General features: G+C 43.5%; 1 protein-coding gene across 1 annotated transcript; it reads right to left on the bottom strand.

The window, feature by feature from the left end:
- Nucleotides 1-498: 498 nt before the first annotated feature.
- On the bottom strand, nucleotides 499-17247 carry Fbxw13 (F-box and WD-40 domain protein 13). The gene is made up of 10 exons (NM_177598.3): nucleotides 17126-17247; nucleotides 16308-16345; nucleotides 15955-16118; nucleotides 13939-14057; nucleotides 6519-6728; nucleotides 5360-5518; nucleotides 4279-4489; nucleotides 2671-2849; nucleotides 2252-2376; nucleotides 499-656 (listed from the first exon to the last, which is right to left on the bottom strand). Exons 1-10 carry the CDS (start codon nucleotides 17213-17215, stop codon nucleotides 551-553), a joined length of 1401 nt encoding a protein of 466 aa, NP_808266.1. The 5' UTR covers nucleotides 17216-17247; the 3' UTR covers nucleotides 499-550.
- Nucleotides 17248-18830: the final 1583 nt, after the last annotated feature.

The raw sequence follows: 18830 nt of genomic DNA on the forward strand, positions 1-18830 counted from the left end.
AAGAGCAGCCAGTGGTCTTCACTGCTGAACCTTCTCTCTAGCCCATGTGCCATTGATTTAAAAAGTGGTTTGAGAAAAAAAAAAGCAGTCAAGAATTCAAAAGAGAATAGTGAGGAGAGGTATATGGAAATGTTTAAAGGAGGAAGGGGGGAATGGGTAATTATAGTCTCATAAAGGGTCTTTTTTATTTTAACTTTCCTCATGGCTTCTTCAGTGATAAGGTGCCCACATGTCCTAGTCATCTGAGTCAACCCTATAGCCATGAAATGACAGATGTCATAGCCAAGTAGCTTGTACATCTAGTCACAGGTTTTGTTTCAGATATAGTTTCTCATGATATAGCCCTGGTTGGCTTTGAACTAGCTCTGAGGACCAGACTGGCCTCAGAACCCAGATCTTCCTCCTGCCTCTGCCTTCCCAGAGTCAGGATTAAAAGTGTGCACCACCATATTTGGCCTCTTTATTTCTTAGCAACACCAAAATCACCAGCCTGTGCTTGCAAATAGACTTTTATTATCATCGAGGAAGAATACACACAACCCACTCAGTTTTAAAGATCAGATGTCAAGATATATGCCATCAGAAAGCTGGGGATGGAATGAGTTGTCATCACTCGAATTATGCTCATATCATCACATAGTGTTTTGTTAATGAAGCTGCCAAAGGGAAAAAACCAACGTGTTAGTACTCAAATGGGAGTGAGGTTTATCAACTGGTAATTAAAGAACTGTCTTTTCATCACAGTTTTGAATCTGTTTAAAACTTTTTTTTTTTTTTTTTCTGAGACAGGGTTTCTCTGTATAGCCCTGGCTGTCCTGGAACTCATTTTGTAAACCAGGCTGGCCTCGAACTCAGAAATTGCCTGCCTCTGCCTCCCAAGTGCTGGGATTAAAGGCGTGCACTACCACCACCCGGCTGTTTAAAACTTTTAAATACTTATTTGTTGTGAGTGTATGTATATGTGTACACTCATGTGTGTGTGTGTGCCTGTGTGTAACTGAGTGGGAAATTGCCTATGTGTTTATGCCGGTGTGTGTGTATGTGTGACTGTATAAATGTATATGCGTGCCTTGTGTCTGGATACATGGGTATGTGCCCAGGTGTGCCTGTATGTGTGTGTGTCCCCAAGTGGATGCATATGCTCCTATCCATGGAGTGTGTAGATAATAACTTATGCAAATAAGTTCTCTCCTTTCACCAATAGGTTCCAGAGACTGAACTTGTCAGGCTTGGTGGCATTGCCTAGACTGCTGAGCTATCTAAGGTTAATTTTGAGTAACTGCGCACATTGGCAAAGGATGACTATCACCCATAGCATGAGTTCCAATCCCAGCCTTCTGCAATAGACTTCTGCCACATTTCTCAATTCTCAGTTGTTCAGTATATTACCTAGCTGAAGAATGGAGACAGCAGCAGGGTGTGATGCCACAGACCTGTAAATCAATTCAACTTAGGAGTTGAACACAGGGAATTGACAGAGTTTGAGGTTAGTCTAGGCTACATAGAGTGACCTTGTCTCAGAAAAAAACCCAAAGATTTAATTTATAAATTTATTTTAAAATTGAGTTCTGTTCCCTTTGCCAAACTTGGTCCACTCAGGGTGAATATAGCAGTGCATCCCCTCTGCAGTAGGGCCGTGAGATGGTGGGGCTCATGTCAGTCATTCTGTTCTTCACGCCAGAGAAAAACGTCTGACAGATCACTCAGGAGCTCCTTAGTGTGAGGCCTGCCCTGGGAAATTACACAGCTTCCTGCCTGTGATCTTGCAGCCTCTAGCTGAAACCTGTTGTCCACACCCTTATTCTCCTTTGTGCTGAGGTGGTAAAAATGTTACCCCTACCTCCCTGCACCTGGCATGTGGAGGGCACAGCAAAACTTCCTGAAAATTTGGGGTAAAGTTCATTAACATAGTTCATTCTTTACATGTGGAAGACCCTGGATTCACTCCCTCAACAGAAGAAAGACAAAATACCTTCCCCAAATTGGTAAGTCTACAGAGAATCAAATCAGATCAAGCCCAAATACATTAACCTCCCACCATTTATACTAGATCCAAAGGACTGGTGTGAAGGTGTCAGTCAGATCCCCTGGAACTGGAGTTACAGACAGGTGGGAGCTGCCATGTGGATGCTGGGGATGGAACCCAAGTCCTCTGGAAGAGCAGCCAGTGCTCTTAACAGCTGAGTCATCTCTCTCGGCCCAGAAATGTTTTAAAATTAATGTCCAGTTTAAGTCAAGAAGGATAGCTTACCTTTGCTGTGGTAGCCTTCTCCTGCTTTGCAGCTGATAACACCCATTGAGCTGCTGGCATCTCTCTTCCCACGCGTACACAACCAAAGAGCCATTGTTAAAGGTGACAATGACATAAATGGGGTCCTTCAAAGAACACCCAAATGTGAGTAGGCTGGAGTCAATATCAGATCAAAAGACAGGGAGAGGGCCTAGGAGATGGCTTATCAGGTAAGGGTACTTGCTGAGCAAGCCTGGTGCTCTGGGCCCTTGTAAAGGTGGAAAGAGAGAGACTAATTCCAGGAAGTTGGCCTCTGGCCTCTACAAGTGATCGCACACATACAAATGTACATGCGCACACCCCAACAGTATAAAGTTTAAAAAAAATGTAAATCTATTTTTTTAAAAAACCCCACTGCAAGGGAAACATTGCAAACTTACCATCCAGAGTCTCAAGATCCAGTCTGTGTAGTACATAATTGTCTGCAGATAGACACCTTTTATGTTGAAGAGCAAGAGAGAGGATCCAGTTGAACAGACAATCACATCCTTACCACTAACGCCAAACCATTTTGGTCTCCCCATATCATCTGGCACTGAGAAGCTTGCAACGAATTGTTCTGTTTCAAACAAACAGAATATACAGAGGCACTTTTTTCAATCATTTAAGTAAGAGCAATATCCTTAATGCTTACTGAAAAGCATATCGCTCCTTCCATGGTGTGCTAGTCTGAAAGAGACAATGAAAACAGTCCATTGGTCTGACAAGTTCATGTCCTGACAAGGTCATGACCTTGGCTGTGGAAATTCAGGCTATGACCCAGGGACGGTGTGGACAGTCAGTAGCTCAAACATTGGAAAGACAAACTGTACTGGGAAAGGACAGTAGAACCCAGGCCCTAGTGCATGACAGCAATGGTAACATGTCTTCTCAAGAGAACCACAGTTCAGTAGATTAGTGACCATCAAGCAGGCACAAGTTCACATCTGGCCAAGGAGCCTCCTACTCCCTTTACAAACACATCATGTGGAGCATCATCATACGGTGATCCACAATCCAGCACAGTCCAGTGGATCTCCAAGTTCAAAGCCACCCAGGTCTATAGAGCAAGTTTCTGGTTAGCCACAGAGAACCCCTGTCTTCAAAGACTAAAAATACAAAACAAGGTCAAGCATTTATAACTTACTATGAGCACGTGCAGGAGACACAGGAGAAATGGCGATTTCTTTTAAAAATTGTTTTTACATTATTATGTTTGTGTAGGTATTCATGCCAGAAGCACACATGTGAGGGGACAACTTGAGGGATTTGGATCTCTCCTCCCTTGTGTGGTACCCTAGGAAATGAACTAGGTTTTCAGGCTTGGTAGGCAAGTGTCTCTATCCTCTAAGCCAGTGCTTCTCAACGTCCTAATGCTTCCCACTGGACTTTAATACAGTTCTCATGTGGCCGTTGGGGGTTCAGCCCAGCCATAAAGTTATTTTCATTGCTACTTCATCATGATAATTTTGTTACTGTTATGATTCATGAGTTAAGTATTTTTGAAGATAGAAATTTGCCATAGGGTTCAGGGCCCATAGGTAGAGAACCAATGCCCTAAGCCATTTTGCCACTCTATAATATAGTTCTTTATTGTATCTCATTTGTTGTTTTTTTCTTTTGAGACTTGGTCACTCTATACATCCCTGGCTAACCTCATACTCCCTGCATAGATCAGGCTGGCCTGGAAACCAGAGAGATATGCCTGTGTCTCCTCCTGAATGCTGGGATTAAATGGGTACACTACCATTCTTGGATTATTTTTTATTTTTATCCATGTGGATGGGGGTGTGGGTGGATATGTGTGTACACATCCTTGTGTGTGTGTGTGCATGTGTGTGTATGCACACATTTATGTGGGTGTATGCATGCATGTGCACATGCTAAACTATCTTTTCAGCTCCATCTTTCTGTTTGTGAGACAGCAGCCTCTGTGAAGCTTTCCTGACTCAGTCTCCTGCCTTGGGCATGTGCCATCATGTGTGGCTTAAGAACATTTTAAGTTTTACCTTTAACAGTCATTTTGTTCTGGATCTCTTTCAGCTTCATATCAAATGTGATAAACTTTGTGATCTTTTGGGTGCGACGTATGGACATCAGGGTTATCCTGTCTTCCATTCTTGGGGTCCAGAAGGCTCTTTGGCATAATGAAAATTTAAGAATGGTAGACACAGGGGCAGAGAATTCTGATGTCCTCAGTAAGCTGCTCATGTAAAACACCTGCAGAGAGAATTGCCCAGGGGAGTCAATGAAGAGAAAATCTCTGCAGCCTGGCACAGGCACACTCCACATGAGGGGCTTTCAAAATAAACCCAGGAGTGGCTGCCTCTGTTCTTCACCCAGGACAGGGAGGAACAGTCATTGCTCCCACTCAGGGTTGGAATAACTCACCCTCTTCCTGCCCCTCCCATCACATTCAGAGACAGAATGGAGTCCCTGACCCTGGTTAAAGGGTGCCTTGGTCAGCCTACTGCAATGGATGCCTCAGGCAGAGCTTGGTTAAGTACATTTTCCCTGTGCAGAGGACCAGTCCAGGGCTGTCCTGGACTATTTTTTTAAAAGAGGCATTGAGAATGTTATACTGTAACCCAGGCTGTTTTAATAATATATCAATGTATAAAACTAAATAAATATGCTTGGGCTCTAAGGAGTACTTGACCTCTGAACAGACCATCTCTCTCACAGTACCTAGAAACCAGGCACCAGAGAGCTGGCAGTTAAGAGAAAAGGCAGTATATAAAGCACTGGGTATGGTAGCACTTACCTGGAATCCATCAGTCACTGGTGGGTATTTAAGCCATTGATAGAAAATTGCTTTGAGTTCAGGGCCAGGAAAGTTGTCTGGGGACTGTTATTTCACCTGCCTTCATCCTTTGGCTGAGCCAAAGGACACTCAAGGACACTTCATTAATAGATATTTGCCATTGTGACTGGTCACATGACTGCTTCCAACACATTATTCTTTCCTGACTGTAGGGATGGCTTAAGATAGGGCTTAGGAGAGGGGGAGTGGTCTGCCCGGACCTCCCTGAGGGCTCAACCTTTCCAGTGTTTCCCACCTTCACCCTGGAGTTGCTAGAACACACCTACCTTTGGCAAGATATGTGGGTGTTTCCTATTCAGAAAGATCCATTTCTTCTGAGGAGAGCAGTTGAGTTGATTAATACTGCATTGGAATACTTTGAGTTTGGAAATGAGGTGTAAGTCGGGAATCCTAAAGATGTAGAGGTTTCCGGAGATATCACCTATCTGAAATCAGAGCAGCGGCACCAGGTCAGTGGGGAAAGGTTAAGCATGGAGGAAGCAATGTCATCTGCTCTGAGATTCACCACTGTGTCTTCAAGTCCAGTAATGAGACCCAGAGCTCTAACCAGAAGAGTCATTACGAGCTCTGTGAGTTAGACCACACTAGCCCACCCAGGAAGCTCTAGGCCAGACAGAACTACATCATGAGACTCTGTCTCAAACAAATGAGGTAGGATTTGTGTAAAGACTTTCCAATCTCTAAAACACTTTTCCCCAGGACTCACTGGGACATCAACATTATCCTTTTTTCTCAATATCTGATAATCCAATTTTCTCTCTATTGTCCCTATGCAAATTAATGCGTTCAGCAATAATAAACATTTGAAATAGAAGATGTAAAATCACTTAGAAAAATTGTGTATGTGTTTGTGTGCTTGTTATATATATATATATATATATATATATATATATATATATTTATTTATGCATTGTATATGTGGATTACATATCTGGGCATACATGGAAACCAGAGAAGGCTGACAGGTATCCTGTTAGATCACTCTTCTGATTTCCTGAGAGAGTTTCTTATTGAACCTGGACTAGGCTGGCTTGGCTACCAGCAGTCAGTCCCAGTGACTCTTTTGTGTTTCCTTCCCCAACAACACTGGGGTTACAGACACATTTAGCCACATCCCACTTTTTATATGAGTGTCAAGGATTTGAACTCAAGTTTTCATGCTTGCATGGCATACACTGCTACCCACTGAGCCACCTCTCCCTAGATCCCGAGAAAGAATTTTAAAATGACATTTTAAAGAGAATGGCTTAAGGAAATGTACATGAAATAGGTCAAAGGCTAAATACCATGTTTATGGTATACTGTGATTGACTCTCAGGGTTTGCAGAGACTCTAAGAAGGAAAGTTGAGATTTGACAGTAATGAGACCTAAAATTGGCAAGTGTTTTGTTCTGTGTGAGTATTCCAGATGAGGGGGTCACTTACCAAGACCATCGGGCCATCCTTGGTAAAGACAGCTTTCAGCAATTTACATGGAGATTCCAGGTTGCTAGTTGCCAGAGCTTCACTGTTCTGACAGTCCCACAGTTTGATAGTTGATTGAATATCTACAGTGACTGCAATGTGCATCTCAGGGAGGGTAGTCAACAGCTTGATACCGACTTGCTGTACTGGGCTTACCCAGGTCAAAACACCCTGGGGAACAAGAGCATCATCATGTCTGAGCACCTCTAGTTCAACTGCTTTCACCTACCAGTTTTATTTGGAAGCCTTGTCTGGAACCCCTTCTTACTTAAAGAAAAGAATATGCAATTTCTAAGCATCCCTCACTGGGCATGGTAGCACAGGCCTAGAATCCCAGCCCAGGGAGGCAGAGGCAGGAAGGTCACTAGCAGCTTTTGGCAAGTCTGGTCTACAATGTCAAGTTGCAGGCCAGTTGGGACTACATTACAAGACTATCTCAAAAAAGAAAAAGAAACCCAGGGCTGGAGAGATGGCTCAGTAGTTAAGACCACCAGCTGTTCTTAACCAAAGGACCAGGGTTCAATTCCCAGAACACACATGGCAGCTCACAACTGTCCGTAACTGCAGTTACAGGGCATCTGACACCCTCAGAAGGACCTGCATGCAAGGAGAATACCTATGAACATAAAAATAAAGAGAAACACAAAGAAGAAAACAAACATCTAGATTATTTGTGGCAGGAATGGACAGGAAAACAGGACACATGCATTATGCTCAGAGGCAAGCACACACTTACTATACAGACAAGAAAGAAGAACATGGCTGCCGAGATGGCTCAGCAGGGAAGGGTACCTGCCACTAACCCTGATGACAGGAGTTCAATCCCAGGAACCATATGGAAGGGGAGAACCAACTCCCACAAACACGCATGAAGATCAATCAGCAGCCCTGTGCTCAGAGCCAGTTCACCTTTTACTAACAGTGCAGCAGGGAGCATGGGCCTGTCATCAATTCTATTGGGGCTATGCTTGTTTTTTGTTTCTTTGTTTTGTTTTGTTTTGTTTGTTTTTTTCTTTTTTGGTTTTTGAGACAGGGTCACTCAGTCACACTATACCCCTAGCTGTACTAGAACTCTCTATGTAAACCAGTATGGCTTCAAAGTCACCTGCCTCTGCCTCCTGAGTGCTGGAGTTAAAGGCCTGGGCCACCACTTCTGCCAGTATTAACTTAAAAACATGAAACAAAACTATTCACAGTGAATCAATTCCATAACTGGTTATTGTACCATCAGTTCTTATACATTTCAAAGGGACAAAACCTTTTCTCCCACGGTTTTCTTTAGCTTAAAAAGAAAATTCAAAGGGCAGAAGAGATGGCTCAGTATTTGAGAACACTGGCTGCTCTTCCAGAGGTCTGGAGTTCAATTCCCAGCAACCAAATGGTGGCTCACAAACATCTATAATGGGATTTGATGCCATCGTTGGGTATGCTGATGAACATCCCGTTAGAGCAAATAAAATGAATAAGTGTTTCCAAAAAATCTCTCTCTCTCTCTGTCTCTCTCTGTCTCTCTTTCACACACACACACACACACTCTACCACCAGCATCATTGATGACAAAAGGCCAAAAGAATAATTAAATTTAGTATAATATTAGAGGCAGCAATCAATATAGCCATTTCTAAGAGCTAGCTCCATTTGCATGAATATTATTAATAACCTCTCCTTCCCTCTAAATGTAATGTTCCCTTTGAGTCAATATCTCACTAAAATTTGACTCCCACTTTGACTCCTTTGAAAGGCAACCTGTTGAAGGCCTTAATACCATACAGACAGGACTCAGCCTCACGAGGTTGAGGTTGTGTTCCACTCCTCCATCCCTCTGCCAGGTAAGATGATAATGTAACACTGGATCCTGCCTAGCACTTAGGAGGCAGAGGTCGGAGGGTCCCCATGAGTCTGAGGTCAGCCTGGACTGCAGAGTGACCTCTACGAGGACCTGATATTATCTTAAATAACCTCCTCCTAGAAACACCCACCTAAAAACAAAAACAACCTCCCCCCAACCTCCAACCCCGATCATCTGGTTCGCTCTGTTACATTTTTACTCTGATGTAAGAGACAATGTTTATAAACATTGAGACCTTGTCTAACAAAATAAAAACCCTTGGCTGCATGTGTTGGGCCATTCCTTTAGTCCCAGCACTCAAGAGGCAGAGGGATGCAGATCTGTTGAGGTGGAGGCTGGGCTGTTCTGCAAAGTTCCAGGCCAGCTAGGACTACAGGGTAAGACCATCTCCTAGACAAACAGAACCAACCAACCTCAAGAATGAATTAATGTTCAATCCATTAGGCTCTATTACCTTTTAAAATAGAAAATAGTTGAGAGAATGAAGGATAATCAAGAAACACACATTGAGGTTCCAGCATTCACCTGGTTCTTTCCTACAATGGCTCAGCAGCTGTCTGTCTAGCAAGTCAGAGCACACAAGAGAAAAAACTCTTGCATAATCCACCAGGGACTACACAGTGGGAATCTGGTGTCATAACACTGAGACAAGCCAGGAGTAATGTCCTCAAGAACCACAGACATGGCCAGTCCTGTGAGTTTCCCATCGGTACTAGGGTCCCCACCATCCCTCTCCCAGAGCATCCTATGTGCCGCTAGCACTCACAAAAACATAGAGAACAGAGATTCTCTACCTACACAGGTGAAGCTGCCACAGCTCTAGCCACGATTCTTACTCTAAGACACAAAGACCAGGATGGTCCCATGAGAACTATGCTCAGTGCAAGCCACACCCTTTTTATGTCTAGCTCCTGCAGGGAGATACCTAAAAACCCTGTTAGTCACTATCAGAGAAAGAGGCATGTGGAGAACAGCTGTGTCAATTGCACAGTCTCCCAAGAGAGCACAGCTCCACTTTGCTGCCCAGTCAAGGAGTGGGGGCCCATTCTCCTAGTGCTGTAGCCAATGAGGTCAGGGCAAGCTCTACTGACTACCACAGGTAGTAAACTGAGGGAGGGCATAACCCCCACATCCATGGCAGCAGATTGCCTCTTAGCACATCTGTAGAGCATTTCCCTAATCAATCATCAATGTGGGAGGACTCAGCCCACTGTAGGCAGTGCTACTGCCAGGCTGGTGTTTCTGGGTGGTGTAAGAAAGCTAACTGAGGGGCTGGAGAGATGACTCAATGGTTAAGAGCACTGGCTGCTCTTCTGAAGGTCCTGAGTTCAAATCCCAGCAACCACATGGTGGCTCACAACCATCCATGTTGAGATCTGACACCCTCTTTTGGAGTGTCTGAAGACAGCTACAGTGTACTTACATCAAATAATAAATAAATCTTAAAAAAAAAAGAGTGCTTACTGCTGACAGCCAGGGTTATGCAGAGAAGCCCTGTCTCGAAAAAGCAAAAACAAAAATAAACAAACAAACAAAAAACAACAACAAAAAAAGAAAGCTAACTGAGCAGGCCATGGAGATCAAGCCATAGTGATCAACCCTCCATAGCCTCTGCTGCAGTTTCTACCTTAGCCTTCTCTGATGGACTATAAAGGACTTAAGAGTCCTTTCTTCCAAGTTACTTTTTTGGCCCAACACAGCAACAGAAAGCCCACTAACACACAAACTTGTAGCCAACCTGTATTATGTGGTAATTTTAGTTCTCGAGACTCTCCAAATATCCAGAAGTGAGACCAAGCTGGATTATGGGATTTCTGACAGAAAAAAGTTATTATTCCTCAGGAACTTGTGAAACCAGATCCCATCTGCCAAAAGATAACTTTAGCCTTGTTTTTGCTCCAGTCATAATGTTACAATGTACTGTCTTTCTTTACTAGATACATTCTAGAACAAATAAACACAGATTGCCTAACTCAGATATACTCAATAGATACTGGCTTTCATCCTCGTCAGAATTCTGCTAAATGTTTTTTATTTTTTAACTTTTAAATTTTTAAAAATTTTTTGGTTTTTCGAGACAGGGTTTCTCTGTATAGCCCTGGCTGTCCTGGAACTCACTCTGTAGACCAGGCTGGCCTCGAACTCAGAAATTTGCCTACCTCTGCCTCCCAAGTGCTGGGATTAAAGGCATGCGCCACCACGCCCAGCTCACTCTGCTAAATGTTTTAACTTACTATAATACATGGAGACTTCCAAATCCTGACAAGGAACTCCCTGTCCTCCAAGATTTCTGAGTGATATTGGCACGGTGACAAGACTGCCTAGATTTGGTATGATAACCACTAAGAATCACTGCTCCATTGCCTTGCCTGCTGTCAGGTCTTGGCCAACACTGTGGACAGAGGATACCCAGGGAGTTAAATATCTCATATTGACTATGACAAGTGAGTCACTTCTCCCATGCCCCTCCCCCACAGGAAAAAGCCTCTCATCTTCTGGGCCTGATGGCCAAACTACCTATGCTAGAGTCAAGATGGAATTGTCCACTGCAGGTCCCACCAGATGGATGACTCTATTGTCTTCAAGGGAAACAACTGAGCTGACAAGGTACCTAGAGCTAGATTTGTCTCACCCACCATGAACACACTTCTACTCCTCAACGGTCATTACTTCTTTGACATCCTCCCTCATAAATAACACCAAATTCTCATTCTTTTGTCTTATGCTACAGACCCTGAATTTGGCCTCCCAACTCTTTAATGTCACACAACTTGGCTGCTTTAAAGATTTCTAGCTATGTGTACCCCCTGTAACTAAATCATAAGCTTACACCTTCTCTATTGACCCTGTCAAGAAACCTTACTTCACTTTCACCAGCTGCCCTGACTCTGGTGTTACCCTGACCCCATACATCGTTTTCTCTATCATTCTTACCTATAGACTGAAGTTGTTTCTCATACTAAACGATATAATCAATTATCATATTCACATGGTCAAAATTTTATTTCATTTGTCTTTTAAATGTAAAGTTAAAATGTTTCTCATTATCATAAATTCACACACACACACACACACACACACACACACGCACACACACACACATATATGTATAGTCTCCCAGATAGAAAGAAAAATCCCTTCTTGCTCCTCCTGCTCCAAAAAAGGTTTTTGCCTTCCTTAAACTCATCTTAGAGAGTGTTAATGCTGCAAACAGATTAATCTATTTGTAAACTTATAAGCTCCAGTATACCAGTTCCACCTCTCATGGACCACACAGACTCCATCTAGATAAGCACACCTGCCAATCAATAGCCTAAGTTTCTACCTGTTAACTATTCCAGGGGCTGGGATTTCTCTCCTGTTACCTGGGATTGGAACTGGTCTCACCCCAACCACCAAGACCTAAGGGTTTCAAATGTATACCTAAGAAAGTTTTTTTTTCTCCCAAATGTACTTAACTTTATTCTCTATCTTTAATATAAAAAGTGTTCAAGCGTCTTGCTAAGTCCAGCCATTTATTCAAAATCTACATCCAGGACAGCTCCAGAGAAGCAACCCACAGATGTGTCAGCAGCTGCTCTAACAGACACGGATGCTTCTACTGGACCTGCTCCTTCCTACCCACAGATGGTCCCACAGATCCTGCACAACAAGGAAACAAGAGACTCTCCTAAGACTAGACCAACACCTTATCCCCATTTTCTTAGTTTTCCCAGACATGTCACCCCAAAGTCAGCGGGAATCAGCTAAAGATCAAAAGGACCCTATTCCTGCTTCACCTCCACCTCTTTCTAGTTTCTCCTTTTTAAAATTAAACCAAAATGGAGGATGTTTGAATTCCTTCTGCGCTCCATCCAACAGTTACCTGGCAAAAGCCAGCTAGGCCTGACTTGCTATAAAAGAGGCTGTTTAGCCCCTCCTCGATCTCTTTGCCCTTCCTGTCTGTCTCCTTTCTCTCCCTAACATCATTTGCCCTCTTTCCCATTCTTCCTTTTCCCCTTGTCTGAACATTTTCTTACTGACCTCTTCTCTCCTTTCTTTCTCTTTCTCCCTTTCTTTCTCTCCAGCTTTCTCTCTCTAATCCCTTCTCAACTCACATTCCCATGCCCTAAATATAATCTATTCTGCACTATACCCATCATATGTCTCCTGCCTCAGGGGAAGGGATGCCTCAGAATGTGCCTGCCCACCGATTCACCACTCCCACCTCACCATACTTTGCTCTACAAAACATATCCTGGTCTTTTAAAGAACAGAACACAGTCTACTTCTTTCTCTGTCTGCTCTGGACTCTTCTAGTTTCCTGTGGCCTTTCTTTCATATCTATAATAAAAAAAAGCCTTTATCATGTCCTTGAGCAGTACTGTTGACAGTTTCTTTAGTGTAACCCCTCAAATGTCATAGACATCCCAAAGCATTTCTAGCAAAATCAGGAACAAGACAAGTGTATCCACACTTTCTACTCTCATTGAATATAGTCCTGTTTTAGCTAGAATATTAAAACAAGAGAAGCACACAAAAGAGATGCCAATAGGGAAGAGAAGCCAGAGTTTCCTCACTTGCAGACATTATGAGCCTGTCCTTAGAGACCTCAAGATAAACTTGCAGTAAATTAAAGAGCTATATTAACATGGAAAAGTAATCAGTGCCCTTCCCATGCAGCACTAAACAAAGTGAGGAAGGATCAGGGAAGCCCTCCCATTCACAGCAGCCTGGACCACCACCCTGAAGGGCCCTGTGGGCATGGTATGCGCTTTTGATCCCAGCAGGCAGAGGTTGGCAGATCTCAGAGTTCAAGGCCAGCCTGGTCTACAGAGTAAGTTTCCCTCAAGTCTCTTACAAAGTGAAACCCTGTTCCAAACAAGAAAAACAACAACAAACAAACCCTGATGGTTCAGCAGTACAGAACAATTAATGCTCTTGCAGAGGACCCTAGTTGGGTTCCCAAAGCCTATACAACACCTGACAGCCTCTGGCCTCTGCCAGCTGGCACAAACTATAAACACAGGCACACACATATATAAAATAAAAAATATATCTTAAAAGAGAATACCTAGGAGTAAACTCAACCTTGTATGAGAACAGTCTCTATGATGAAAACTTTGAAACACTGACAGGCCCTGCACAGATGGCTAAGCAGAGGACCTGAGTTCAGTGCCCACAGGCCCAGTGCCCACAGCTCACAGTAATCTGCAACTACAGTTTTTAAGGGACCTGACATCCTCTTGTGACATCCACAGGCAGCAGACACACATGAATCACACATACATATATATGCACAGAAAACACTCATACATAGAAAACAATTAAATCTAAAAATAGAAAGTAAAAATGAGAAGAGGGCAAAATCAGATGTGGTGGTGCAAACTTTTGACCTGAGCATATGGGAAGCCAAGGTAGGTGGATCTATATAGGGACTTCTAGGACAGCCAGGTCTGTACAGGGGGGTCCTGTCTCATCACCACCAACAACAATAACATGACATCAGAATTCATATGCAGGTAACATTTGCTAGTAATTGGCCAGACTCACCTCCTGAATATCCCAGGTAGAAATCCTGTTCACAGAAGTCACCATACAGACGACTGGCCTGCCTTGTCCGTTTCTTGTTAAGCCACGCCCTGAGATATAACATGGATGTGCCCGAACTCCTGCAAGGAAACCCCAACAATATACAGACACAAAACAGTTGAGGGACAACTCAGACCGAAGAAGGTATGTTTTATTTCCTTCTGCCATGAAGAAGGCTTGGATAACAGCTGTGGACAGGATGAAGCAAGAGGCAGCCAAGCACACTGCAGGCTGGTCATTGGTTCAAATACATTCATTCTTTAGTCTGTTTCTTCTTTTTTTTTTCTTTTTTGGTTTTACATTTTAAAGGTATTTGTCAAATTTTTATAATTTCCATTTACACTCAGGATGATGGTTTTAAAGCAAACATTCCCGAAGTTTCCTTAAGACAATGCAACTACAGGCAAGAGCAGTAATTTCAAGAGGCTCAACTGGAACAAAATACACACTTTCTAGACTTTAATGCATCCAAAGCCAGCAATTTTACAAAATTGCTTGCACTTTTCAAAGCTCATATTGCCCCATGGAAGCAGCCCTTTGAAAAGAAAAAAGTGTTTGATTTTCAAATGTCTTCATTTAGCCAACTATAGCCAAGATTTCATACATCATCCCCTTAAAATAGTATAAAAGCACCTGCTGGTAGGGTTCTGGTATGGCTGGAAAATGTTAAAGGCATTAATTTCACTGAACTATAGGAAAATGTCAAACTAGAAGGTGAAGATTTTTAAAATGGACTGCTTTCCTCATGTTCAACACCAGCTCAATCACATTGAAACTGCTAAGATTTTGACAATCGAAGTGTCTTTAGGGAGACCAAGCTATAAAGTGGTGGTAATTATTATAGGCTTAGAAGAGAGTTTTATTTTATTTTTGAGACAGAGTCTTATGCAACCCAGGCTAACCTAGAACTCTGTGTAGCCAAGGCATGTCTTTAATTTCATATCCTTTTGCATCCACCTGCCAAGTGTTGGCATTACAGGTTTACAGCTATATAACATCATGTAGGGATCGTGTGGTGCCTTTAGTCTGTTTCTATAGATACAAAATGGGTTCTGGGGGCTGGGGCTGTAACTCCTGGGCAGAGTTCTCTGTTCTGTTGCTAGAGGCCTATGAACCATAACCTGGTACTCATTTGGATGCAGAAGGACCTGAAATTCAAAGTTATTTTTGTTTGCTACATGAAGGGTTTGAAGTCAGCCTGTGGTCCAGGACATCCCCTCTTTAGAAAGAATACAAGAATGAAAGAAAGGAACAAAGGAACAAAGGAATGAAGGAAGAAAGGAAAATAGGAAGACAGAAAGGAAGGGAAGAAGAAAGAAAGGAAGGAAGGAAGAAAACAAAGAAAAGAAAGAAAGAATGAAAAGACAGAAAAGAAGAGAAATAGCCAGGTGTAAACATGTACCAGTCCCAGTGAGGGCAAGCGGCACTTCTTGAGTTTGAGGACAGCTTAATCTACAGATCAAGTTCAAGGCTAGCCACAGCTATATTGTGAGACCTTATTCCAAAACAAACAGAAAAGATTCTTCCAACAAGGAGAACGGAATCCACAAAGTTGTCTTCTCACACACACACACACACACTCACACACACACACACAGTGTGGCATGTACACACATCACATACACATACACTAAAAATAATAAATGTAAAAAATTTAAAAGCACCTCTACATCAGAAAACTGTTCTAAGGAAGTTCGTTGAAAAAGATAAATACTAAAACCTATTTGGTAATTTCCCCAGTAAATTCTCTCTATGCTCTGGGAAGGGTACAAAGCCTTAGGGGAAAGGGAACGATAGGGCTGGTTTGAAGATGTTGAGCAACACTCAGCAGATCACAGATTGGTTCCATGGCTGTGCTAGCACAGCAGCCCCATCCTGTTAAACTACAATTCCCTTCCTCTTCTTAAATGAGTACGTAGGACCACACAGAATGGGAAAACTCAAGTGTGCATCTCTTCTAGGTACCCAAGCCCATACCATACTCCGCAGGAATTTCCTTGTAAATGAAATCTTCTCGAATTGCCCGGGACTTGGCATGTTCTTGCCATGTTCGGGAAACGAAGAACTCCTTCCATGTCTCTGTGCCCAGGAGTTGTAGGGTAACCATGTCACAGAAGAGCCATCTCTTCTGACACAACCTCCTGTAATGCACAGTTGCAATCCCATCAGGCTGACCTCAGTCATCTCACTTTAGAGCCATGGTTACAGTGTGTAAACTTCACTAACCATCTTCATGTGGCAGAGGTCCAGGTCCAGAATCAGAAGGCCTCTTCTTCCCTCTCTGCCCCATCTTGTCCCCTCTTCCTATCTAACCCTGCCCGTCTCCTTACCTCCATAGGACATCACTGCTTGCAAGTTCATTCCAGTCCTATGGGAGAGAAAAGAATCCTTAAACCAACAACTGCCTCCCTCTTCTGGTCTCAATTTGTTCCGGGTTGGGCCTACACAGGTTAATGAAACACAGTGCTAGATCTCCAGACCTAGCCAGCCTGGGGAGACCTACCCCAGCAAACACAAGTCACCTTGTGAGCCCTCAGAGAAGGAGGGCCAGTCTCCAAAGGTCTGACATGGAGTCTCAAGGATGCTCCGACCAGCAGCACATCTCCACACTGCAGCTTGTCCTTTTCATTTAGCAGAATTTTGTTATCACTGTTACTGTTCTGAAATAGGGTGTCTAGTAGCCTGGGCTTATTTTAAATTCCTGTCATTGAGTCTGACCCAAACTTCTGATCATCTTGCTTCTACCTCCCAAGTGCTTCAATTACAGGTGTGTGCCTCCACTCCTACCTCATTTAACCATATTTGAGGTCTTCAGAGTGGATAATGCTAATCCATGAGCCCTAGATGTATCCTTTTGCTATTCTGTAGGATGGAGCTCCTGTTGGTCATGAGAAGCAGCTGAGTCTCCAAGACACTAATGTGTCAGAGCTGAGTAGACAGGTCTGAATAAGGTAAGTTTAAGGAGGGAAAAAAAAGGAAGGGAGAAAGGAAGGGAGGAAGGGAGGGAGAGATTGAAGGAGTGAAGGAGGATGCCAGGCTGTGTGAGTGTGATGCTGGGGTATCTAAGACTCCAAGACTGAGTGGGAAAAGTCAAAAGGGCGTTATGTAGGATGCACCAAATGGAAGAGTTCAGCCAAGGAGCTTTTACCTTGTTCACTTGGGCAGCCTGTAGCAAACTGTAGGCATCCAGATAGGAGAAGATTTTCATCAACGGCACACTAGGCAAATGGATCTCCATCTTCAGTGGCCTAAGTTCACACTGACTCTTCTTTCTCCTCCCAGCTTGCTCTGATTTTAAAGACTTGGCCAAAGATTTCACAGGATTGCCAACCACAGGCCATCAGCCTTTGACTGGAGCAAGCAGCAGCTGTGTAGACGCTCAGCCTGACTCCCAGCCCCCACTCACTGGTGCCAGATGCACTCAGCTGAGAGTGCTCACACCTTAACTCACTGCACAGTGATTTTCATTGCATAGATGAGCTCAACAACCCCTTCCTGGCACTCTGGAGACCAAAAGCACATGATATGGGGCGGCCCTGATTGATGATGTACTTCTCAGAACCTTCTAGAAAATACCAAGTGACACACTAATTGTCAACAGTTTCAATTGATTATGTTGAAGTCCGTTAGGTTGCTGCAAATTCCTGGTGTAGGGAATCTGGTTTCCCTGTTCATGTCTACCTTGAGACCTGAGTTAGATCAGCAGGGCCCACCTATCTGTGCCTGCACAGCCTCTGAGATCATGTGCTTGTGTACTTAGCGTTCTAGTAGAAAGTGGCAGTCAAAGAGGACACCTGATGTTTCCTGCTGCTCTGTGTGCATACACAGGCATGTGCACTGGAGCATATAGGACTTTTATAAGTACTGCACATGAATTCCAGGCCAGCCTAGAATAACAAATGACACTTTGTTTTTAAAAAAGAGTAAAAGTGATATGCTGATTTTATTCATATTCAATGATGATTTTGTTAAACCTAAGTACTTATATAGTAAAAAATAGGCAGAGAGCCAGGAACACAACATTAAATTTCAGCAGTCAAAATGCAGAGTCAGGTGGGTCTGTGAGTTTGAGGTCAGCCTCATCTACAGCCTGAGCTCTTAACTGCGGAGTCATCTCTCCAGCCCTGGCCAGACTTTCAATTTTTCCTGTAAGCTTCAGGGTAACAAAGTCTTCCTGGCATTGAGGTCAACTCTGTAATACTGAGCAGTGTGGAAAGCACCAGGAAGGGCAAATGGTGCAACAACCTAAGCACCTACTATGCTCCCTCTCACATCCACCCATAAGTGTCTAGCAGGATTTCTCTACAAGGTCATGGTTCCTGCCATAGCAAGAATTGGCTCTAAGCATCCTGGCTTCCAGGACCCTGCTGACCTGCTGGCTCTCCATGCCCATAGGCCAGACATGCTGGGTGATCCATTCCACACAGGGTTCTTGGAAGATGAGGAGAAAGGGAACAGAAGAGAGTAGAAGCTGTAAGGTTCACACTGGCCCCTCATGAGGTGGAAGGTGGTGATGGAAGGACAGAAACTGGAAGCCAGAGGACTTGGGTCCTTGCTGGGACTCAGTGTCCCTATAACAAACTACATAGGGAACTCTTCTGCCATTAGGGCCAATCATAAGCTGATTTTATAACCAAAACAGAACATTAAAATCCAATCTCTCTCTCTCTCTCTGAATCTGTCTGTCTGTCTATATGTCTCTCTCTATCTCTCTCTGACTCTGTCTCTCTTTCCCTCCTCTCCCATATCCCTGACTTCATATTTAAATCCACCTGACATTTTTGTTTCATAGTAATCAGGTGAAGTGTGTGTGTGGGGGGGTTGGGGTTTGATGGTCGGGTCTTGATTGTTTC

This window comes from Mus musculus, chromosome 9 (assembly GCF_000001635.26).
Source record: "Mus musculus strain C57BL/6J chromosome 9, GRCm38.p6 C57BL/6J".
NCBI lineage: Eukaryota > Metazoa > Chordata > Mammalia > Rodentia > Muridae > Mus > Mus musculus.